Raw genomic sequence first — 25,719 nt, 5'->3', positions numbered from 1 at the left:
CAGCTCAAGTCATCAAAGAAGGTTCATTACCAGTTTTTAGCCATCAGTGCTCTCATATTGTTGGGCACATACATGTACATGTACCGGTACATATCTGCGTGATTTGTACTGTAAAGGTGTGCTAATGCTTTCTGTTTTTTTAATGTGTTTTTTTCCCCTGATTCTGCAGTGCTATCGTGGAGCAGTACTTGCTGGAGAAATCTCGGATCGTCTCGCAAGCCCCCAACGAGCGCAACTACCATGTATTCTACTATCTGCTCCAAGGCGCCGAAGATGCCGAGCGGGAGAGCTTGTGGCTAGAGAAGGCACAGGACTATTACTACTTGAACCAGGTATGTCAAAACGGAGGCACAGCGATTCACCTCGACTAGATGGAATGGACCACCCTTAGGAACCGTTATCAGTGTTGTCATCAGGTGTGCTGTGATGTGCACAACAGTTGTAGGTAGCGTGGTACCAGGCACTTGACCTTGTGGATCAACTTCTCAGTAAATGGTGATTTGCGTGTCTCCTGTATGTCTGCTACTCCTGCAGTAGTTGGAACACCACATTACATGTACCTCAATCTGTCATGTGTACATGTACGCTTATACATGGGGCCTTGTGTGGTACCGGAACAATGGGAAGTACCCCACAAGGCCAGTTTTTACCTTGTGGGGTACCAAAATTGTTACCCCACAAGAATTTCACGAAACTGATATTTGGAAATAACTCAAAAAGGGGAAATTTTTGATGGGTAAAAATCTGTCGCAAATTGAAGTGTTTTATATAAGGGACACGGTCTGTCGAAATTTCAACCCAGGAAAGTGAATTTGGTTTAAATTGGAGTGATTTGAAATTTTTGCGTGTTGTGTGGGAGTTTTGTACACAAGAACAAAGGAAATACCCCGCAAGTATAGCTGTGTAAGGATGTGTGTGTGTACAAAGTGAGCTGCAAGCAAATCTTGCACAGTATAAATCAATAAAAAAAAAACCTTAAAAACTTTCACTCTCGTCATAACCTTTATCATCGGGATGACAAACTGAGTGATGAGTCAAACCAAAGAGCTAACTTTACTTGAAAGTAAAATATACTCATGAAAAATAGGCTGTAACACTCATTTTGTGGGATCTACTCACATATAAAGTCAAATACATGTACCGTAAATGCTGACATGCATCAAACTTAATTTGAATATTTATATTTGCATATTCAGTAGACATGGTACATGTATGCTTGAGAATTTTGCCTCTCTGACTTCATTAGCATCGCACAGCACCCACTGAAATCTTAGAAGTTCAGTTTTGAAATCTCAGTTCACCGGCCTGTTTAAAAATGAAAAATGATAAGGTTATTCGGAAAAATGTTGAATCCATGGTATTACAGAATTAGAATAGAATAATTAAAATAAAGCCTGAGTCAAGTCATGAAGAACAAATAATTTGTGGGACTTGTCACCGGGTAAAAAGAGCACTTGTGGTTGGCGCCTTTCTTCATATCTGTCCATCTGTATGCTTGCACTTGGATGTGTTGGTAAGGATTGTGACAGGTGGCATTTCAAACACAGTTGAAACGTAAAGTAGTACAAGAACCTCTCAGTAGAGTTCAAAGGAGGAGTTGCAGAGCTCTGAAGTTCCTTTTGGCAGTATTCCTTCCATTCCCAATGTCTGCGAGATAGGAGCCAACCAGGGAAAACTTATTTTTTTATTGTTTACCTAAGGTAATTACATCAGTCAGTATGAGAGATGATCCAGATAATCACCTCAAAATGCTGCTTAGTCTGTTCCTGTTTAATACACTCCCTTAAGTGACTTTGACACTGCCAAATTTGCACCATCTAAGCCAGGCTTCAAGACTTGGAGTCCCGATAGATTATTCATATCCTGTGGCCATCCCTGACTAATGTGAGACCAACCCTGACAACTTTCTGATTCCTCCTTACCCTCCTCTCCCTGTTTGACAGAGCCACTGCTTCACGCTGGAGGGGGTTGATGAGAAGTACGAGTACACAAGGCTTAAGCAGTCCATGGAGATGGTGGGCTTCTCCCGGGAGACCATGAAAAGGTGAGATCAGATGGAGTTATGGGATTCCATGAAGCCCAAGCAGATCTCTTGTGGGTTACACACCACTGGATGCCTAATGGTGTAGGGTATCATTGGGTAGGCAGAATTGTGGGATACCACGGGAAACTAGTTGGTTTGTTGTCAACTGGTGCATCACATGATGTGCCTATGAATTATGGGATAGCAAGGGGCACTGGGGGATCCTTTGTCGGGTAGGGTATTATTGGTCTCCACTTTGTAGGACACCAAAAAACATGCAGTGGAATTAGAGGATACCATGGGACTCAGGTGTCTAGTGTGGGAATGGGTACATCCCGTAGTCAAGACACTTGGGATATGCACTTGACTGATAGGATAGCATGAAACATCATTTGGACGTGTTTTAATGCATTGTGGGGTATTAAACATGAGGTGGACACCATAGATAATTTTTTGTTGTTGTTCTGAGCTTCATGGATCATCGGAGTGTACGTCGGGAAGATGTTAGTTTTCAACTACAAGTTTTTTTGCACATCTCCCTGATTATTAAAAATATCTCCCAGGCGCAAACTATATCTTGAAATAGTTTGCAGTACCGACTACTACATCTGAGTTATACCGGCCAGCCGACCCCCGCAAGCTCGGTGGTCGAGTAGTTGAGACGTCTGCATTAGTATGCAGGAGGTTGTGGGTTCAAGTCTCACCCGAGTCAGCTTGTGAATTTCTTTGCAAGCTCTCGGACAAGCACTGAGTATACAGTGTTTATAAATATTTACTTCAGGCAAAAAAAATTGTAGAAAAAAATTGAAAATCTTCATGGATCACTTTCGGATAGGAGATCACTCTACGGGGTTGGACGCTGTGTGAGATGTTGCACCTTGCATGGCCTTCCCAGATAGGGTTTTAGACAGTACACTTTAGATTCTGTTTATGTTATAGGGCTGCTGTGGTTAACTTTGATTGTAAAGACCCAATGGTGCACCCATGAAGTACATGTTTATCTCCTTGAACTATTCTGGATTATTTTGGACACAAGTGGTACAGTAGATGACAGAACACCATGGAAACTTTGTGAGATACCACAGTAGGAAATGATATGAAAAGAGGCATTTGTTTATGGCAAGCAGGCTGTTCACACTGCAGACAGCTACTTGTATACAAAGACTCATTGTGCATCATCATGGAAGATGACCAACTTCCCTCTTGAGGGAAAAATTCATAGATCTGCTTAAAGCATACAATTTGCTTAAATGTGGAAAAACCTTGCTTGATTAATCAAGTTACCAGCCAATTGTTTTATAATGGCATTTAGCTGTCTTTTGGTTAGCATGACAATCACTTAGAGTTTGAGCTGGTAACCTTTGTTTTTCAAGCAAGATATTTTTGCGCTTAAGCAAATGTGCTAAAGCAGCTCAGTTATTATCATGTGATGGTATCATGGCCATTGTGTTGTGGTGAATAAGAAATCAATACCCAAATACATATTGTTACAGTTGAACAATTTGCAGAAACCGAAAGTTGAAACACAAACCTGACAGTTACCAGTACATGTTCTTTGTGTTTTGGTCGTCATGAGCTTCATGTAGTTAAACTGAATTATTGGTTTGTAATTGCCATGTTCATGTACCTCAGCTGTCGATAAGTTGCACTTGAAATCCCCTCTAACATGACGAAATTCATATTATTAGTGCATAAATGTGACCCACCATCCCCAAACCAGGCTGAAGTAGGTAACTTCATAACCCTGAAATAGTGGAACTTCCACTGTTCAGATTTTCATTGGAGTTTCACAGCTGTCACTACCCGTAAAAAGCTTACTGCAGACAGAATTTCGATTTAACATGGATCACTTTGAAGTGTAATAAAAGCTGAAGTAAAGGAATTTGTCCAACATTACAAATACCGACTTCAGCCTGGTGTTGGGATGGTACATTGCAAACGTGACAGTAAGTTAGTCCTAACTGAAGTCAACGTTCTTATCCTTGGTTTTTTTAAATGGAATGATGTGAACATGGCATGATCATTACCAAATTACATGAATTGGGTATGTAGCCTTAATTTGGAAGACTCTTTCAACCGGAGGCGCTGTTATGGTAGTTTAGGCTTTGTATTCTTGCATTCAGATCTTTATTACCTGAACCAGGAAGTTAATAGTTTTGTCTGTTTTCTTGTATGCCACACTTGGTAATCATATTCCGTTGTTTTTCCCGCATCCAGAATTTTCTCGGTTCTCTCGGCCGTCCTGCACATTGGTAACATCACATTCCGCAAGCGCAATGAGCATGAAGAGTATGTGACCATCAAGAACATTGCCACAGTGAAGCTGGTGTCGGATCTCCTCAAGGTCAAGCAGGAAACGCTGGTATCGGTGTTGACCAAGCGGAAATCTATGGCCAGCGGCGACCAATTTGTAGTGCAATACAGGATGTCAGAGGTTGGTGATAAAAAAATTGGGGAGTTCTTGTTAGAATAGATTGTAATTAACTCTCGCTGCCTTAGTCCTAACTCCCCCTGCACTTTTCAGCTGGGAGCCTTTCCAAATTTCTCGAATCTCCCATTGTGCAGGAAACGAATGAGGCTTGAATTTTCCGTGGGCAGTTGATGGCCACTCTGAAAATGGCAGCCATGTTTGAATTTAAGATGGCTATCTCAACCTAATGACCTCATGCTTTTGTCACTGTTAGGATTGGTCTCCTTGACCTGAGGAACATGGATATAGACACCAGAACTAACCTCTGTGAGTCTGTTAGACCGAGATATGCTTGAAAATGATAGAAACCCTTAGGAGGTGCAACTTAGGGCACCCATAGTCAATTTTCTGGCTTTCATTTTGTTTCAACCTTCAGGGAGGGTCGGTCAGGGAAAAAGAGGGAAGAAAAAAGTCAGATGCACATGTACTTAAAGTACTTTTCCCCTGAAATTCTTAAATCATGATTATTTTTGGGGTAGGAAATTCCTGACGGGGTCAGTGGCATAAAAATTTCTTTATTTTCCTCGGTCGGAGCCAACAATAAGGGTCATTCAGGAATGAGAATCCCAGAAATTCTACCGACTCCATAATATAGAAAAAGATGAGTCTCCTGAGCAGGATACCACTCACTGAGGTTCTGGGGGTCTGCATGGGAAGGCATCTGAGCCTATTGACTGTAGCAAGTGCCATGTAAAACAGCAATAACAGCTAGGTTCTACCTTCCTCGATCTTGTAGAAGTCTTTTCAATCTCCTGTTGGATCTCAGAGGTACATATAAAAACTATAAACAGCTATTTGTACTCTGTATATCTGCGTCTGTATTCTAAAAAAAAAATATGTTAACAAAGCCGATACGCAAACAACCTGATTCCACAATCGGTAAATGAGCATTTCATTTTGCTCTATGCCCAAAAAAATGCGACCGCGTGTGCATATTTTGAATTTTTTAAAAATCAGATTTTAGCGGTATCGGTGGTGCACAACAGCTGCTGCTCCAGAGCCTTCAACTCAATAATGCTGACTGAATTAAGGAAACAAAGTTTTGATTTAGATGAACTTATTCATCAAAAGACAGACATCGAAAGACATGCATACAAAATTGGACAACCTTGCTCAAATGTTAGGGAAACATTCAATTTAAAATAATCCGCTTTTGAGGTACATGTAGATAAACTTGTGCCATTGCTCTGTACGTGAGCGCCTTGTTCAAAAGACGCGCTGACATTTACGTATGTTGTACTTGCGTGTTGCATTTAGAATACGTTATTCGATATTCATTCAATCTGATTTTGAGTGTTCTACAAGCACGCACATGGATTCAAAATGTCTGCGCTCAGGACAGTGTCAAATATTCTCCAAGCAGAGAATGAGAAATTAGCGCTCTAGTTTTAATATATAGTTCTATAGGTTGGATTCAAATAGATCTTGGATAAATCTAAAGCTCAGTTTTGATCTTGCTGATTTTTTAAAGGCTTAAGTGACTTGTCTGATTTACGTACCTGTACCCACTAACAGTATGTCCTTGATTTTTTAATGTGTAACAGCTCGAAATTCATTGCTCAGTTTTAAATTTCTGTGACATGTTTTCTTTCCGTTTGTGCTGCACGAATGTACCCGGTGCTGTATCTTTAGATGTTTATTTTACGTATTTGGATCTGTAGGGATTCACATGTACCTGTAAATGTTGTGGATTGAAGGGGCCATCTGCTGAACAATAATTACATGTAATAAATGAACAGATGAAAATTAATGATGAGACATGTACGTTAAGGGTCTTATTTGACTGTTGGCAGTCCAGAGAACAAAGAGTACTTGGCGAATGTTAGGGTCCCATCTGGACATGACAGATTTACATGTAAGCACTCTGAATTTTCGAGTGATGAATGGTGCACTAAATTTAATACGATGACATCAGTCACCGACGAGAAAGAATCGAGCGGCGGGAATTAATCATGGCAAATGTAGCAGAGGTTTGTTTATTTTTGTACATAGTACATGTACATGGCAGGTAACATTAGGCTAGTATTGGAAAGGTTTAGATTTGATGGAATGGCTGAGATTTCAGGAGTATGACAAGTGCGTATGGAAAGCTCGAATGGGTCAAAGAATTGACAGATTAGATAGATGCACATGTACGTGTTGGTCTTTCTGAAGTATCCACCCTGAGCTGAAACACCCCCTCATTGGTTAAAAAAGAGCCATGCTGGTCGGGGGTGTTCCATTTGTTGGTAGTGATGTGACTGCAGCGCTGGTGTTTTGTAAGAGTAGTTGTTAGTGAACCAGCCATGCGCAGTTTCTACCAAAGGAGCCTCTGTTGCAAGGAAAATTGCACCCTCTCTTGGTCCAACTCAGGAGCCATTGCTCAGCCAAACTGTGGGGTAGAATGTAAAACAAATGCCATGATTTGACCGTCAAGGGGTGTGTGAGACCAAGCAGTACATGAAGCCAACTCTGGAGCTGAATGTCAGTGGAGCTGCTCCTGAAACTAAACATGTATATTTCGACCCTTAAACCCTCGGGTTCATAAAAAATTAGGTAACACTCCGAGTTTAAGGGTTGATGATTGGTCGTGACTTGAGGCTGCTTTATCGGTAAAAATGCAAGTCAAGGTTTTAGCCATTTACCCATTATATGCTTCAAAACACTTCAACATCTGCATGTAGGAAAAGTCTTATTTGAGAGCATGATATACATGTAGTAGGTTACACATGTGAGTGTTACTTCGCCTAGTACAGTACAGATGCTCTTACAGTGCAGTTTGTGCTTACATGTACATGTAGTTTGTGCTAACATGTACATGTAGTTTGTGCTTACATGTACATGTAGTTTGTGCTTACATGTACATGTAGTTCAAATCCACTTGATACAGTGTAACCGGTAAGTACTTGTGGTGTGTCTCTGGGACTCTTTGCTTGGATAACTACATGTTGAGACCACACAGCACAGTCCACTGTGCATGCACACTCTCATCAAGTACATGTACATGTTCTTACATCACCTTCCATATATGGAATTTGGTGTATTACACATATTCCGCTACTGTTCAGATGCATTTGCAACTTTTTAATTGCAATCCCATTTGTTCTTCATTTCCTTAGTTGTAACTTGATCATGATTTTTTCCCTGAACAGTCCTCACCAGTTTCAAAAGGATGTCAGCTTGTACGCATAACCGTTTCAAATATTAAAGCAAAGCTGTGGTGTCAAGAGTTTTTTTTTTTTTTTACCACATTCATAAAATTGTTTCAGAAAAATTGTGTTTATTGGGTTCCTAAAGATGCCAGTAAACTCCTGAATAGGTACCGGTAATTTAAATTCCTTATTGGGATGGATATGCATTGAAACTAAAAGTGTATTTCAGGGAAGTCAGGTTGATGTAATGGATTTTTCCTTGCCTGTCACCCCTGCGACCGGGGTTCAAATCCCACCTTTGTCAGAATGTGGATTGGGTTTTCAGTCCCTACCTGACTCCGTAGGTTTTCCCTGGAATATTTATCCAGGAATTTCCTCCCACCTTGACATTTCTTCGTTGTCTTCTTAATTGTCACTTCATCCTATAATTGGCACTAAATGTACTGTTGGATCAACAGATATAAATAAACACACAATGCAATTTTTTCCATTAATAAAGACCACTCCAGAAGAACGGAAGATACACAGCTGGGAAAAACCTTAAATGCGTAAAAATAAAATATTGAACAAACTTTGCCGAATGCCGCTGACGAGATTTGTTTCCCCTTTTTGCCTTGATCTCTGCAGGCTTTAGCAACAAGAGATGCCCTGGCTAAGGGGCTGTATAGCGGCTTATTTGAGTGGATCGTGCTTCAAGTGAACCACGCTCTCCTGTCCCGCTACGAGAAAACTGGGGAACATCAGGTAAACAGATGTTGCACTCCGTAACCCATGGAATCCATGTGCACAGTACTTTAGCATTGAAAATGTGAAGCATTGCTGTTCATATGTAGGACTTTTATGTAACGAGTCTCATGTGGTAATTGGTGATAAGGGTAGGTTTAAATCAATTGGCTTCGGCTGGAAATAATGTATGCACTTATTGGAGCCTTGGGCTTGCAGCTGACGTTACTTTCCATAGACATTCTGTTATTGCCAGCCACAGCCAAATAAATGGGATAGGGCCTTATGGTGCATATGAAGGTAAGTGTGTCCGCTGCATGTCTGGTTCCTAACTCTAGAATATTGGCTGGAACCAGGGAACACACCTTCTAGACTAACCCCCTTCTCCCAAAATGTGTGCACCCCTGGTAACCCCTTCTAGAAATTGCACTTTAGTCAAGCCAAGGGCAGCATTACAGTCGCATACCGTTCATGCCGAGAAATCCTGCAGACTGTGGACTCAATGGAAACCAAGAAGTCCAAGCCATGGTTGTCAGATACAGCAAGCTAAATGGAAAGATCCCAGCTCAATCTTGCCTGAACTTTTGGCCAGTTAAAGGACACTAGTGAAAAGACAGAGGTGTTGATCACAACTTCTTTTCCTCCAGTCATTAAATTTACTACAACGAGAAACTGGAGTAGCATATTTCAACACACACTGCTGTGTCGTAGGGTGCAGTGAATGTGAAAGTCTCATGTTCTTTAATATGCCCTTTACCTTCATTTAAATGCTCACAAATGGACTGTAAAAAGATTGAAGAAATATCAGCAATTGCACAAGATTAATGTTGATCGCATGTACACGTGTTGTGTTACTTGCAGTCAGACGTGCTTGTAAGATCTGAATGGGTCAAAGACTATTTGGGACATGTGGGACTTTCTTGTGGTTTAACACTTACATGTATGTTTACCTCCAGTTGTCTGAGGTCTCTGTGAGAGATGTTCATCTATGCATACATGTATGTAGTTTGTATTAGTTTATTGAGTACCAACCCTTTGTTTGTATGGGGATTACCTTTTCTATGTTCCGGCCCATATTTTTGCCCTCCATTGGCAGGCAGGGCTATGGCGAGCTGTCATGCAGCCATCAAACAATGAATAAAAATCGATTGATTTTTTAATTTCTGTATTTGACTGGTGGTGTTTTGAATTATTAGTTAATGCCAAGGAGAGTAACTACATAGTAATTAAGTTTACTTTGCAAGGGTGCTACTTGTTATGTGCTGTGTATTTCTTTATGAAAGTTTTTCTTGCATTGTGTACATGTTTCCTTGTGCATATATTGAATGTTTATTTGTACCTGCAAATTTAATAAATGAAATGAAACCACTTATGAAAATGCAAGCCTCTTGAGAAGTAATGGGGCAAATGAACATGTGACGGTAAACATCTAACACCGACTAAGAGTGATATTTGTGCAAAGTTAAGCCGGCCATGCACACATTAAGTAATGCGAGAAGTCTGTAGATGGTTTCATCTGGTGAAACCATCTGTGTTGCGGCCCAAGGTTTTGACTGCTCATCAGTGGCACTTCTACCGTACATTGGCTGTGTGGTAGCCAGGAGGAATGATTACCAATACGAGAGGAATTAGTTCTGCGATACATGTTGGTCATTAGTATTGACTGAATCTCCCCCCCCCCCAAAGTCATCGGCCAGGTTTTTGTCACGAGCCACTGCCGATAAGGAGGATTTGTGAATGGATGTCACGGTGCCTCTCTTTCATTCTGGTGTGGCCAAATTTCAGAGCCTCAGTTGCAAAACGTGGTACGTGCACAAAATGCCCTATTCGTGCAGTGCATTTTTATGTAATGTGATACAGTGTTTTAAACTTTTATCAAATGCATCACTTTTTGGTTTCATTTGCAGTAACTTTTTGTAGTGGTATTGAGGTATCCTACGATGGCGTGTTATATCAACCAAGATGTTGTTCATAAATATAGGAATCCATATTGCAAAATACATTCAGATAAAGGAGAAGATATTTTGATTCAATATGAGGATGTTTTCTTCAATAGGCCATGCATGGAAAAGTGCACCTGTTGATTCAAGTGTTAAGATAACATTGATGTGTATCAGAAAACTTTCCTTTTTTTAAAGTTCACTGCACTGATTGCCCTGTGCATTTGCGGAAAATAAGCATTATAATAAAAATTGGTTTGGGTTAATGTAAAGTTTTGAACTCCATTACTGCACTGTTACACAGGTTGTTATTCAGAAAAGCTGTTTTGTCTCCAACTAATTGCAGAACAAGTTCTGTCAATGTTTTAATTAAAATTCCAGAGGAAGTCGCAGGTTTTGATTATATTACGAAGTAACTTTTGCTTTTTAGAAAAACAGTGAATGTACTAATTTTATACTTTCTCTTTCGATGGCTGTTATGAAATTGAATATGACACATTGCTTTCATTTCACACTCCTGCTTATGATCTTTAATCAACAAGTACCGGTAACATGTATTTTTTCAAAAGTTCATGCAGTCCTGTCAATTTGCTTCGAAATGTGCCTGTTGAAGTAGCGCTTTCATTTGTAGAAAGTGGATAGATTATATTTCAGATGGTACGCTTTCAGTGCAAGGTGCTCTAAAGTTACTCAAGAATAAATGTTTATGTGGACTTTGTTTCTTCCACGCAGGGCAACTCCATTGGTGTGCTAGACATTTTCGGCTTTGAAGATTTTGTCCACAACAGCTTTGAGCAATTTTGCATCAACTACGCAAATGAACATCTCCAGTATTACTTCAACCAACACGTCTTCAAAATAGAACAGGTGAGAGACACAATTACAGGTTTCAACTGGTTCTCAAAGGTGTTCTGCAAATTTGTCAAATAAACCAATTAATAATCACTGCTGCAGCCTACGTCACACCATTTTTTTCCCAGATAGCCCTTGATTAACGCTGGGCATGTTGAGCATGATGAGTTGGGAATACAGAGCCCCTAAGTACAACTTCTTACCAATGCTAATGGATATGCTTAGGAATATTATGGGCATTTATACAAATATGAAGCAGATTCACCACATTCATGACAAGATATTTTATGATCTAGTCTAGATGATTAAAAATGATTATTTTGTGTTTGACTTTTGATTGTTTTTAGATTAATGAAGATTTATCACCTTCATTATATACATGTAGTTAGCAAAACATCTTAGACCCTAGTATAGTCTTATAAATTTATTCTGAATCATTATAAAAATTCTTTTATTAACCACAGAAATTTCTGTACAATGGCTTGAAGAATATACCAGATTGAATAAGGATTGCAGAAATATTGGCCCACCTTTTCACTAAATCGTTACTGGGCCACGATAGGTTTAAACATGCTCAAAACTGTCGCCACCCTTTCTTACTTATCAGGACCAAGGTTCTTTCAGATTCACACAGATGCCATTACGTGTGCGTCCACAATTTGCCAAGCTTGTCACTCAAGACTTTTTCCATCGGGGGGGCTACTGGTATATGGCCCAAATTATGACAGTGTGACCAAAGGCTCTAGCCAGCTTTTGGTTGGGGATCTTGGAGAGGTACAACATTAACTCATGACAACTTGGTACAGAACTGCAAAGGCTCTCTGCAGCATATATATTCACATGCTGAACTTTTCGCTGCTTCTCACAAGCTTATCTGAGACACGGTACCGATGGTAGGAGTGTATTGCTTATTCAACACCACACTATCTGCCACATCTGGATGTTAGCAGGCAACCAATATTGAACTCTTAATAGTAAGGAAGGAAACAATCAGAGGGCCGCAGTTTTTAAAATTTCATCTCATGTACCGTATGTTAGTTAAATATTTTCATAGAGTGACAAAAAGCAAAAGACCCGTAATATTGAGCTGCAAGCTCTGTTGGTGAGGAATCAATATCCTGGAAGTCTGTGGGTCCAAATCCTGCTTGAATTTCCTGTTGCTCAAATCAAGATGTTGGATGTTTCAGGAGGAGTACCGACGAGAGGGCATCATATGGAAGAACATAGAGTTCATAGACAATACAGGCTGCTTGTTGCTCATAGAGAAGAGACCGACGGGACTTCTACATATATTAAACGATGATTGCAAGTAAGTAGCCAAGGGTCTGGGCATGTGTTGGTTGACCACCTTGTATTGGAATATTCTCAAATTACTGAAAAGTGTGGGCACTGTTTCAGTTTGCAGTACATTCTTGGTTGTGTAACCTTACATTGGTGTGTTCCTCTCAAGGGAATATGGCCCTGTCTGTGTGTACATTGAGATAGATACCGAACATGTGGGTCAGTCGTTTAATCATTTCAGTCATATTTTTTATTTCAAACATGATGCTGACGCGATGACCGTTTGCCACTTTATCGTGAGCGTCATCTTGTGGATGTCAACCACAAAGTGTCAGTTACAAAATGCTTAATGCTACAAATGGCTAACTTTTCCGCAAAATAAATTTTTTTTAGTGTAAAAAGTAACACAAGGCAAAAGTATTCATGAAATTAAAAAAGTCTGAGCAGAATTTGTACTTCTGATGTTTTGTAAGTTTTGTATGCATTTATTCACACACTCTGTTTAGTTTTTCTTGGGAAAGATACATCCCATTTAAAAAGAACATTTCTGTTCATTCAGTTTTCTTTTCTACTGAAGTGTGAAATTATTCCCCCTAGACATGTACACAGTGCAAAATCTGTCCCTGATGTGCCCTAAAGCGGCGCTGCGTGTTATCAAAAAGTGACTCAGGAAGATTATGTTCAAGCCAGTATGTGGTATTGCTGAGAGTTGCACTGAAGCTTTCGAGACAACCTGTCCCTGTGGGGCAATCCACCCTGCCGGTAGACAAGATGAAAACAGAACTCTTTCCAGTGATTACCCAGTTTTGCTTTCGGACCATTTTTGGAATGCATCTGAGCAATTTCCCTTTCAGTGCTTGGCCAATTCTCCAGATGATGTCATTGGTAATGGACACATAGAATCTTCCGTGATGGCCACCAGGAGTGGAGCATTTCCCTCAGATGGATGGCATATAAGCTGTCAACAGTGATTAGTCATAACTGTTATTTACAGTGTATGCTGTCTTGACGCATTAGTCAGTCTGATAACATATCAGAGATACATTCATAACGACTTATTCAATCCTGACAACACTTAGGAAGAGCTCCAGATGCTGGTTTTTATTAATCTGAAATGGGAAAGAGGAAAAAAAGAAGCTAAACCTGATACCTTGACATTTTTGTCAGTTTTCCAGCCAAAGACACAAACGGAGAGAATCTCCTGCAGAAATTCACCTCGCATCACAAAAACAACAGCTACTTCCGGAACGTGCAACTTGAACAGGCTTCCTTCATCATTGTCCACTATGCAGGGAAGGTTAATTACAAAGTGAAGGTGAGTAAAAAGGAGAGGAAGGCACATCGACGCTAGGAAAGTGGCCTGGAGATTTCACAGCTTGTTCTTTCCAGGGCTTCTGAAGAGAGAGAGAGAGAGAGAGAGAGAGAGGGGGGGGTAGAATGAGGGTAGCAGCAGCAATATTGTAGTGGAGTCAGTTTTTGAGCTGGACTAGTTTGCAGAAACCAACTTGGTATTTTAGGAAATCCCAGAAACTTGACAGTGTGGTCTATCTACTCAGGCATTTGATTGTGGTAGAAACCTGAGTAATGACTGAACGCCTGTACATGGTTTGCTTTGACGAGTTAAAGACGGTTCACAAAAAAAGAATGATTAAGGAGTTGGGGATAGTAGTTAGAAATTCTTGCTCAATGTGGCAGGAATGTTGGGTCTAAACTGTCTCTATTTCTCTACCATTTTACGGGGCTGAATTTGAAAGTGATTCTTGCTGTACCCATTTTCATTCTCCATGTTATGACCGATTTAGTATCAGGCATTGTGCAGAAGGAAGGTTTGATATTGCCGAGAATCTTAAAGTCTGAGTTTTTTGCCATTCAGGATTTCCGAGAGAAGAACACAGACCTGATGAGACCGGAAATCACCTCAGTGCTCAAGAACAGCAACCTGGCATTTGTCAGGGAGCTAGTGGGCATGGACCCGCTGGCTGTCTTCCGCTGGGCCATCGTCCGAGCATTCTTCCGAGCGGTCAGTGCTTTCATGGCTGCTGGAAAGCGATACAAGGCTGGGGGTGAGTGGAGACCGTGTCTTTGTTGCATTCGTAGGCCAATGTCTTGGGCTTTTTGTGCACATATTGTATCAAATTTAAGTCAGGGATTGGGTCTGTTTTTACCCACATGGGAAGTCAAAGGGACATTTTTCCAAGGTTTTTTTTTCCTTCTTTGAATTTGCATTTTAAATGATCAAAAACTGACAAAACCCCCAAAAAAGTAACCCCCAAATAATAAAGGTGAGATTTAGTTCATCACAACCATCCTGAAGAAAAGGTATTCCTAATTAGGTACTTAATGCCCTGAAACCTTCAAACTATCTTATCGTTGTCATTATTACAACCTCTGTGTTGGATGTTGCCTAGATTTTTTCCCTGGTCACAGAATATACTATTATTTTTTTCACAGTACCATAATTTTTTGAGCATGAGCCGTGGCTTCTATGTTGATTCTCATGCTGAAAAATGTCTCTGCAGCTTATACGCTGGGCGGCTTATATGGCAACCTTTGAAGGATAAAATCAGTCACAAAAGCCACGCGTTCCACGTGTAGGTGGTGCAGTCATGTTTTCGTTGGTTGCCGTTTACATCTGCTCAAATCTTGAAGATTAAATAAAAGTTGTCCAGAGTTGTCCAGACTTTGAGTTAACAGAAATCCTTGAGTTGATTGGAACCTCTGTTGATAAATGATTCCATGCGTGTTTAAAAGCTGATAGCGACAGTGTGGCCTGGCTGAGGAAACTTGATCATAAGTTTCTTCAGCATCTTCCGAGATACCAACTCCGGAATGAATGTTTTTGGAAGGAAATCAGTGATGCATGTTGTCGTCACAGGGATGCCAGTTTTCAGGCACTAGCCTGATCACAGGCTTTTTTATTTCCAATTTGGGGCTAATTTCAGGCCTGAACAAGCTGCATGTTGGCATCTCAGGCCTTATTTTCAGACTGTGGACAAGAACCTGACTGGCTTCCCTGTTGCCAACTTTTCTCTTCCCATGTTGTCAGTGGTCGCCAGCATGTCAGACCAGGGGGGCATAGAACCCCCAAAAAGGAACCCCCCAAAGAAAAATAATTATAGAAGTGCAATTTGGGGGTTGGGTGTTTCATTTCCCTTCCTTTCTAGAGTGTGTAAAAGACCTCAAAATATGGCCTTACCCACAAAAAGACCGTACAAGGTTAAATGAAATAAATGTCCACAATTTGTGGTCCCCTGAACAAGTTTGTTTTACCCCCCATAAAAAATTTGTTCCTGGATTTGCCCAACAGACTGAATAATATATCATATTGAAGAGCTTTTTTAACAGTTTTGTGTGCATGTTTTTGTATGATATCTTTATGTAAGCGGACAAGAAGTGTACATGTGCTTGTAAATGACAAATGCTTGAGGCTCATTTAAGGAGATGGGGATCATGTACATGGGGGGCCCATTTTGTTTCCCAGAGTGTTTATTTGGAGGCAGAGTCAAAAAGCACATACATTGTACAGTGCAGTGGTGCTTGATAGTTGAGGAACGTGTATATCGGTAGACGACCACCTGCATTAGCAATAGATTCAACATGCAGCTATAATGTCTAGGGAGGAATTACAGCAGGTATTTTGGGAGAGTTCGAATTGCCATGCCAGCTTTCAGCCCTGATCTCTGAGGCCTTTTGATAATTCAACCTGTTGTCTGGTGACCCCTTTGCTCTAGGTGAACGGTCCAAGAAATTAAAAAGTCCAGAAGCTTTAACCATCACCATCCCTGCCAGAGATGAAGAAATGTTCAGGTAGGCTGTGCTCTTTTTCGTCTTACAAAAATATTTGTAGCTCCAGTGACTTGACTTAATTTGTCTGTATTTAACTTTGAGTGGACTAGAAGAAATGAAATGATAGTTGGTACAAAGTGTTGGTCACAGAGTCAAAGAAGTGTCAATGTTAAATGTGGATGTGAACTAACAATTGCCCTTTTTGGTGGAATTGTCTTATTTCTTGTTGATGGACTAGGTTAAAGAAATCACATTTTTACATTTTTGGCCTGTAATAAGTGTATTTTGGGCCACAAGTACATGTACATTAGCAGAGACATGTATTCTTGTTCTGTGCATCAAAATTGATTCCGAAAGTCTCTGACGTGTCTTCGTTGGTTTTCAAATTAATGAACTAGAGCTTGAAAAAAGTTGAAGAAAAAAAAAAGTAAGACAAAATTGGAAACAAATCTTCAGATTTGCCGTTGGTTATTTACCAACAATTGTTGTTGAGATCTACAAACAAAAAGTGCAAGGTTGGCCTTTGTTGCTCACCATCGTAGCTGATGTGTTTATCTTGTCGTAGAAAAATATATTCAGCCGCTAAAACGTACCGCCTCATGCGCCAGATAAAGTAAGTCCCAACCCTTGGCCGGCACCGTGCATTCAACACCTGTTTTTTGTCATTGTTTTTGGCTTCAGGTTTTTAAGTTAATGGCTGTGTATAGCTGGCAGGTGTTTTTTTTAGTGCATTTGTGCATGATAATGGTTTGTTGACTTGAACAGACTCCTTGGATGCACGGTACTATCTGTTGTGAACATCATGATAGACAGCTCGCTGAGTGAAAAAAACCATGGATGTTTTCAGTTTTGTATTACATATATCAACCTCAATATTCTTGGTATTCTCAAGAACACACTAAATTAAGATGGAATTTGATAGAATTTAATAGATTCATGTGGGTGATTGTACCCTCCCCCATTTTAATCAGTCTGATTTGTGTGATTTTTCCCGCATGACCGTTTCAAATTACCTTTGCAGAGGAGTGTTGTTGGACTGATCGATTTAGAACATAATTTGTAAAGTTCAGACGAGGGCTGACTTCTGTCAAACTTAGAGCCCTTTCAGTGGTGGGGTAGAGGAGGAAGAAAGAAGGTGGTGAAATTCCCCCCCCCTCCCATGGCATCCTGCCACTACTCATTGGAAATGAAATGCTACTTGTGTTTCACGTAAATTGAATACACTGGCATCACCAAAGAACAAAACAAATACCCTACTGGCAGTGTGGAGGGCGTACTCCTGTAAAATGCTCATGTTCAAATAGACACCTGAAAGGTATCTCTTAAATATGCGTACAACACTTGGCGAATGGGAACGCCCCATTTTGAAGTCATGCATGGCGGTCAACGTGTTAAAATCTCTGTAATTGGAATAGAATTGCATTAGCAGATACCATTTTAGTAGTTGTAGAAGTGCAAGTTCATTAATCAGAAGTCAGTTATGTTTTTTCCCCAAATGGATAAAAAATTGAAGGCTAACATTTTTCTACGCTCGCCTTGATCAGTGAATGACTGTGCATTCTCAGTCGTCAGTGCTGTAATATATTTGTGTGACATCAGTTCAGCATAGGTTTTAATCTTTCCCCTTTTTTGTTTATTTTGTGTTAATATAATTTGCATTTCCTTCACTCCTGCATTAATTGTTGAATAATGCATTTTGCAAGTGTTATGTGTTTTCATTGATTAATATGTTGTGCATGAATAATTCATGAGATAATCCCACCTGCTATGAATAATTGATGTTATGATTATAAATATTCATGTGTCCCTCATAACTCCTTCATGTTAATGTTGCAGAAATGTTAACCTCCCTCCCCTTTCCCCCTTTGTAATGCATGCATGAGAGCCTGTTATGTTACGTTGCATGTTTTTTTTTTTCTGTTTGCTTTCCTCGTCTTCCCCAATACACAGACGTCAAAACCGTCGGGCTGTGCATGGCCGGAAGCATGCCCACGCTGCCCAACTCAAAAATGCCTCCCAAGCAAAAGGCGCTCCCGACAGTCCTGGGGAGGACCAGTTGTCCCCCCTTCCCAGCGAGGAGAGGGCCCTCATGAGCCCAGATAAACACAGCCTGAGCACACTCAAACCCAGCCTGTTGTACGACGACTCGTACTGGAAAGCCGCCCGAGTTATGAAGTAGGTGTCAGGGGATGGGATATTTCTATTTCCCATCACTGCAAGGCACGAGTACAAACTTGGTGGTTGTAGGAGTGGGCTGCCTTGCCCTTGTCTTGGGTACCATACATATATGTACAGTGTTCTTGCATTGTGACTGCTTGATGTCATGTCATAAAAATCCACTGCTTACCAGGTTTACTAAATGTTCAGCAACAGAAAAGAAATTGGTTTTAAAAGAGCTGCTTGATTTCATGTCATGAAAATCCACTGCTTACCAGGTTTACTAAAAGTAAATGTTAGGCAATAGTAAAGAAGTGGACACTGGAAGATTTTAATAATCCAATTTAATCATTCCTCATACATACGTGTACAGTAGGTGGAATGCTAACCCTCCTCAAACCAGTCAAAAGCCCAAATCCTGTGTTTGGATTTATTTGGTTTATTGATTATAGCTGAGTTTTGGTATCCTTTTTTGTACATTGGCCTTGACGTGTAGCATTCTTTGAAATAAGCTTCCCGTAAACAGTGCTATGCGGAGATGGGGTTAATGACTTGAGATTTTAAATAAACATGTAACTAGAAACATTGACAAGTACATTTTGTTAGAAATCTTTTCACTGTATATTTGATTTACTTTGTCATTACTTTTGCATTCAGAATTAACATGCTTTAGGGGGACATTTTCCAGTGCAAACAACTGAGATGTGATTTATCATAGAGTTCACATTTATTGTTAGCGATGCTTCAAGCATCGTCTCCAGAAGAAACTGGTTCATTGCCATGTTTGTCAGCTTAAAAATCTTAATTAAGCATTGTCCCAGTCTCCATGTTCGAGCAGATGTTGTCAGAAAACCTTTTTTGTCGGCTCTCGTTCAGATGGCAAGGAAAGGAAAAACTTGAACTTCGGATGTCTAAAATACCAAGGCAAAAAAACTTTACGGAGATGGATATTTCAGACACCGGGGTAGTTGTTGATTTGTGGGCAAGTCAAGCCTGTTTTGAAGCGTGGCACATCACAATACTGACATCTTCATGCTAACAAAATACATGTCCAGCTTCCATTGCAAATCTCCAGTGAGTTTTGTCAGCCTGAGAAAGAAAGATGTCTTGTACATTTCTTAACTAGGGCTTGCCCTTTTATAAACTGCAGCAAGCCCTGGGCTTTTACCCGCTATGTTCATGTTTGGCATGCTCGATACATCATTGCATTTTTTTCTCACTTGTTTTGAGTTTTAGTGCTCTGTTGATAATATTGTTGACTTTGCAGTTCTGTGTCAGAAATATTGTCATTTTTGTGCTCACACAGTGTGTTCAGTTGGTAGTTTATTAACAAGTGCCCTCCTCGTTTTGTTTGAGAAAATTATGCACAGGATGTCATACCAAACTGGTAAATGATTGTGAAGTTATCAATTCTGTAATGGAATGCTGATCCTAGAGTTACACATAAAATGGCTAGTATACAAAAACAAGTTCAGCAATTATCTGGTGGTTTAGCTAGCATGGCAGCCAATTTTACTCTTGACACGTGTCCCATTTGAATGGAAATCCAAGGTAACAGTTGCCATAACGATCACTGTCAGTAGCTCCTGGGTAGATTTAGACCTTGAGCGCACAAAGATCTACTGTTAAAGCCATGAGAAATTTAAGCCCCATACAAATAGGGCGCTCTGCCATGGTTCTGCTAAACGTGCTGCTGAGTCTGGTCATAAATCCAGAAAAATAATGAATTACAGTTCTGTGGACTCTGATGTACCTGGAAATCCAATCTGTTTAGTACTTGAATCAATAAATTGAATTAAGAACTCTAAATTGAAAATGTTGAATTAAGACATAGGTATCTGTCATTAGGGTATTAAAGATGTAATGGCTCAGACAGTATGGGAAGCTACTCATCTTGAACCATTTTTCTGTCAACCCATTTAAGGCCTAGAAAACAGGAAACGGTGATTTAACAACTTGGTCCATACCCATATATATAATTCTGCAACCTTTGTTTCTTATTTTTGTCCAGTCTGTTGAGATAATCAGTCACATACAAATAGCCGAGCGTGGTACAGACTGGTTTGGACAAGAAGTCTGGACGAAATTGGTGGCTACTCAGTGTTCAAGATAAGACATGGGCCATCAAAAATTGACCGCAATTTGAACAATGTAACATTGCTTGAGTTTTTAATTCTTGTTGAAGTTGGTACTGTAATATTCAGCAGAGTAACACATGCTTATGTTTAATTCCGAAGGAAAAACAAGTCCTTCCGAGGGGCCCAAGCTGCACCTGCAAAGGTAATGAGATTAGATTGTTGGCATGAAAGTTAGATGTTGGTTGTCATTTTAATGTTTTGAAAACTTTTGAAAGAACACAGAAAATCTGAAAGCACCAGGTTTTAAGCCTGGCCTCTATGAATTACGGCTCCAGCTTAAGTCAGCGCACAGTGCTGACCTTGACTCAGGTGGGAGGGTCTCTTACATTTTCTCTGATGTGATCGTAATATACAGATAGTTGTTTTGCTTTTTGAAGAAAATTAAAATGAGGAGCCACTGCCCTCCTAGAAAAAAAAGTTAGGTGCCAGGTCGATTTTTGTACATACTGTGCACACATTTGCAAAATACACAAGTTACATGTAAAAAATCTCACAAAACACACAGAAACATTGTTCTGTCAATTGTCCGCAGGACAGATGCTTTGGATTTTGTGCTTGTGGAATCAACCAAAAATGGCAACCAATTACATGTATATGAAAAAAAAAACTGAAAAATAAAAAACAGGGCAAGTTTGTTCTCTTGCGTTTGAACATTTCATACTGTGTCTGGAACCGAAGCTTTGGTTTCAAACTTCAAGTACATTTGGGACTGAAACAAGTTTATCGCACTGGCATCATGGCGTACATAGACTGTTAGTGCATTATGAATACACGAAATGCCTCAGCTCCCCATACAAACTCTATACTATTATACAACGTGCGACCACAACCAGTCGATTTGGGTACCCAGTACCTGTACATGTGTGTATGTACCCTCATGTAAGCTATGTTGCAGTTGATGTTGCTGTGTGCATAGTAAGACGGATAAAAACCATGTGATTATATAGAGACACATCGCTGGGTGCACATAGAAGAAAACTGGGCAGCGATCGTTCATGAAATACGACTGACAAGGGGAGCGATTAATGGGCACAAATCATGGTTGCCATTGGCGATAAGAATTAAACATTTGGTCGCACATCATTATTTTTTAGGTGCGAACGCAACTGTTTTGGTCGCACCGTGCAGCGCTGGTTGTTCGTAGTGCAGGGCAATCAGTTTTTATACTGATGTCCTACAGTCATTTTGACACCAATTTACTTATAATCATTCCCCCAACATATCAGATTTTCAGAGACAATCCCCAAATGCTAACTTTTCCCATTGTTTTCAGTGCACAGCCGACAGTTGTGAATACAAACTACAACTGACCATGATAACAAATAGCTTTGTTGGATTGAATTGAAACTTCACAGATTTACTCGTAATGGATCTATAGCCTTACATAATTGGCAAACTTCCAAAGATTAGTCATGGGACAGCTAAGATCTTGGGGTATATACTCCCTCCGGATTTAACACAGCCCCCCCCCGCCTGTTTATTTGTAGTTTAAAAAAAGCTTGATCGTATTTGCTGAAAGGAGAACTGAAGTCACATGAGATTTATAACAGTTGACCCCGTAAAATTCCAAAATCATATCAGTTGCTGTGCTCTGTGACAATTCTGCTTTTTTCTGGCTTAATCAACTTGTTTACAAGTACATGTACATGTAGGTCTTGTTCATGGGGATTTTTACACAAGTCGATTTACAATCAGATGAAGTGATGTTGAACCTTTTAGTGTGTTTTTTTTATCCAGGGTTTGAGAGATTTGAAGTCCATGAAGAAGCTGATGAGTAGGAAGATGGTGGGCTTCCGTCGCTCCTCGACCAAGAAGTTACCTCCTACCGTCAGTGCCCAATTTCAGGTTAGTCTCGTCTATGGGATGTCTTCAGGCCTCAACATTAATTTTTTGAACTAGTTGTCCGTTGGACAATTAGCACTGAAAATTTACTTGCCCGAGGTAAGGTTTTACTTGCCCAAACCCTGGTTTGGTTGCTCATTGCTTCCCGGGACAGTAAGTTCCTTCTTCGCCACTATATGACATGAATATATATTTATCACCCCCAACTATTGCATCTATCTGCGCAAGGAGTGCACAGGAGTCTGACGCATCATTCAAACAAGTTTAGGCAACGGCTGTTTCTTAACTACTGGACGATTTTGCCTGGTGTCAATTATGCAAAAAGTACATACACAAGTACCAGGCAAAATTCACTAATGTTTAGGTCACAGCCACAAGTAAAACAGGCTTCGAGCTTCCGGCCGTCAAAGCTCTGCTGTGCCGCGTGTGCAATAACCAATGAGGTTTGGTACCCATACACAAGGGTATCTTACAGTTTATTTGTGTAACGTGCATTTTCCCTCGTGTGGAAAGGTGCCCTGCTAAATGTACAGTGTGCTTAATGAATGCAAGTTTGTACATGTACGTAACGATGCAAAAAATCATCGTACACCACATAGCTGTTTACTTTTTACCACTTTTTATAAGCTTTTGAGAAGAGGAAATTAAAAATCAAATCTAAATTTGCTGACTGCTATTCTTGGCCATGAAAAACAGACACTTTTATTTCAAGGGAAAAGTACCTGTCCATCGGGCAATTTGTCCTTAGTTTTTACTGGCCCGAAAGAAGAAATTGCTTGTCCCGGGCAATCGGACAACTGTTAATGTCGAGGCCTGGATGTCTTGCATATCTGACTGGCATGCACAGAGTGATTTGTTTGACAGAAGTTTGGAGAAGGAGACTCCCCCATTTTAATTTGAAAAGATGAATTGGATGATTGATTAGTTTCTGTTTCCATCGGTTTCTTGTCTGTGTATTGTGTTGAAGTTTCTATTTTAATGCCCCTTCCTATGTCACATCTTATAAAATCAGTGGTCCGTTACAGCTTCCCTGAAAGCAGAACATTTCCTGGAATGTTTGTGTTTCCATTCAGAAAAATGTATTTTGGTTTTCACTTCATTTCATTTTCAAAGAACATAGGAACTGGTTCCAAACTTGTTTGGTTTATGAACAAATGCATCTAGACATAAATCATGGGAATATTTACCAATCTTGTTTTTCCATTTTTCTTGGTTCACTGTCAAGTGTATTGTCCATGTAGTTTTAGTTTTGGACATTGCATTTCAGGGATATGTCTATTTGTGATTCAAGATTCTCATGTAGCCTTTCATCTCCACTTGGTCCCCTCAGCTGTCCCTCAGCAAGCTGATGGAGACGCTGAACCAGGCTAACCCATTCTTTGTCCGCTGCATCAAGTCCAACTCCAACAAGGAGCCATGCCGTCTTGACGAGGCACTAATGATGCGGCAACTACACTACACTGGCATGCTGGAGACGGTCCGGATCAGGCAGTCGGGTTATAACGTGCGACTCACCTTCGAGGTAAAAACTTCATTAGTTCACGGCCAATTTGTACTCACAAATAATATTGGAAAGTTGAGTAGAATTTTGAATAGATTGTGAGGTTAACTACTCTGATATTTTTGTAACCACTACAATGTGTAGGAGCAATGCAGTAGGGGCAGGTTATAGGTTACCATCTTTTGGCTGTGATGGGTAACTTCAAATACTGGATAAAAATTCATGCCACCGTGACATGCAAGGATTTTGTAGGACTGAGGAAGGTCTTCCCAGCCACTTTTACTTGACATGGGGCTCAGTGCCCCTTACCTTTGAAGTTTACATAAACATGAAGCATGTGAATTTAGTCTGTTTGCATAGTGAAGGGTTAATGAAGTTTCTGGAAGTCTTTGCTAGAAAATGTGAAGGATGTTACGTTGAGTGTTGCCAGGACTTTGACTTTGAGTGGAACCCCTTTGGCCTTCTATTGATGTTTTCATTTATCTCTTTCTGTGGTCAGGAATTCAGCCATCGATACCACCTGCTGTTACCCAATGGTAGAGATTCCAGCCTCCAAGACATTCAAGAATTCTTGGAGACGATGGAATTAGATCCCAAGCACTATCAACTTGGGAAAACCAAGGTAAGCGCCAGAGTCTGTGTCTGAGTGTTCCAAGTGTTGAAGATAAGGGTACCATCTCCAAAGCCATTCAAATTGAGTCTGTGTCTGAGAGTTGTGGCTGTGGCTGGAAAGATTGCATGTGTCAGTGGAAAGCCATTGGTTAGTGGCTGCAGCCACTTCCCATAGACAGGTGTTACTCCCAGTTGTAGCCATTTGACATGGACAGGCCCCACAATGGAAGCTGTCACTTCTGAACTGCTTCCTGTTCCCTGATATTGAGGTCACAGCATAATGGGGAGACAGGGAACAAGCCCACAAAAGTCACATCGTCAGGCAGAGCTTTACCTTTTGAGTTGCATTGCCTTCAGCCCATCCTTATGTCCTGTTCAGGCAATACAATCTTCAGTCTGTTCATAAGGTCCATTAGTGATTCCGTAGAAATGCAATGAAATTCTAGTTGCTAGCAGCGTTTTTCAAAGAGCAGTTTCAAATCCATCTTTGACTTAGTCATCGAGGTTAGGAACATAGTCCACGGAACTGAGGTCCTTGAGGTCAATGTTGCTAAATGGAGAAGCCTCTGAGATTTAGAAAAAGGCCCTAATTGATTGGCAGAGTTTGAATCAACCTGTGTGCTTGCTTTCAGGTTTTCCTGAGGGAGAGTGAACGGCTTAAGCTGCAGGAAGCCCTGCACAGTCACGTCCTGAAGAGAATCATCACCATACAGAAATGGATGCGTGGAATCCTTCAGCGCCAGAGCTACCTGCAGATGAAATATGCAACTCTGAAATTGCAGGCAAGTTCTCGGTACTTTGTTCTGGGTGCAGTTTCTTAGAGCTTCAAGGTAGAAATGCTCTGTAGTGAGTTCATGTGCTAAGCAGAAAATCAGTTGGGAACCGGTCAGAGAAAATACACAGTATGTGGAATTTTGGCTGGTAGCCTGATTTTTCTGCGCAGGCATCATCTTCACTAAGCAAATTTCTGTGCACAGCAGGTCTGAGAAATGACAACAGACCCATTTTTGACTCAGTGGATTTTTGGGGGCCTGTTTGTTTCAACACGGTTGTTTATCCTAACAGTGTGGAGTGCGAGAAATGATCAGCCGTAAGCAGCTGAGGGCGCTGCAGCGTGAGCGGGAGAGGAAGCTGGCGGCCATCTTCATCCAGAGCTGTTGGCGCGGTTACCAGATGAGGAGGCTACTAGAGCGATTGCGGCGGGGGACGCTGTGGCTGCAGTGCTATGTCAGAGGCAACGTGGACAGACAGCTGTGAGTGAAA

General features: G+C 40.6%; 1 protein-coding gene across 6 annotated transcripts in view; it reads left to right on the top strand.

Annotated features, from left to right (window-relative positions):
- Positions 1 to 25,719, top strand: part of LOC110986797 (unconventional myosin-IXb-like) — a 78,228-nt gene that overhangs the window by 27,027 nt on the left and 25,482 nt on the right. For 3 of the 6 annotated variants that reach the window (XM_087136531.1, XM_087136529.1, XM_087136528.1), the window contains exons 4-19: positions 170 to 332; positions 1,944 to 2,044; positions 4,241 to 4,457; positions 8,252 to 8,368; positions 11,020 to 11,154; positions 12,327 to 12,448; positions 13,588 to 13,735; positions 14,294 to 14,483; positions 16,152 to 16,227; positions 18,157 to 18,381; positions 20,601 to 20,643; positions 22,239 to 22,346; positions 23,674 to 23,865; positions 24,344 to 24,466; positions 25,089 to 25,238; positions 25,522 to 25,709. In XM_087136531.1, coding sequence (XP_086992657.1) covers positions 170 to 332; positions 1,944 to 2,044; positions 4,241 to 4,457; positions 8,252 to 8,368; positions 11,020 to 11,154; positions 12,327 to 12,448; positions 13,588 to 13,735; positions 14,294 to 14,483; positions 16,152 to 16,227; positions 18,157 to 18,381; positions 20,601 to 20,643; positions 22,239 to 22,346; positions 23,674 to 23,865; positions 24,344 to 24,466; positions 25,089 to 25,238; positions 25,522 to 25,709 — 2,298 coding nt within the window. Of the gene's footprint in view, positions 1 to 169; positions 333 to 1,943; positions 2,045 to 4,240; positions 4,458 to 8,251; positions 8,369 to 11,019; positions 11,155 to 12,326; positions 12,449 to 13,587; positions 13,736 to 14,293; positions 14,484 to 16,151; positions 16,228 to 16,771; positions 16,820 to 18,156; positions 18,382 to 20,600; positions 20,644 to 22,238; positions 22,347 to 23,673; positions 23,866 to 24,343; positions 24,467 to 25,088; positions 25,239 to 25,521; positions 25,710 to 25,719 lie in introns of all 6 variants that reach the window. The other 3 variants (XM_087136534.1, XM_087136532.1, XM_087136533.1) reach the window with 3 other exon arrangements.

Source organism: Acanthaster planci, linkage group LG05, assembly GCF_054643075.1.
Source record: "Acanthaster planci isolate LZ-2023a linkage group LG05, COTS_SCS, whole genome shotgun sequence".
Classification (NCBI taxonomy): domain Eukaryota; kingdom Metazoa; phylum Echinodermata; class Asteroidea; order Valvatida; family Acanthasteridae; genus Acanthaster; species Acanthaster planci.
The sequence above is the reverse complement of the archived record's forward strand: the minus strand, read 5'-3'. Positions and strand labels throughout refer to the sequence as shown.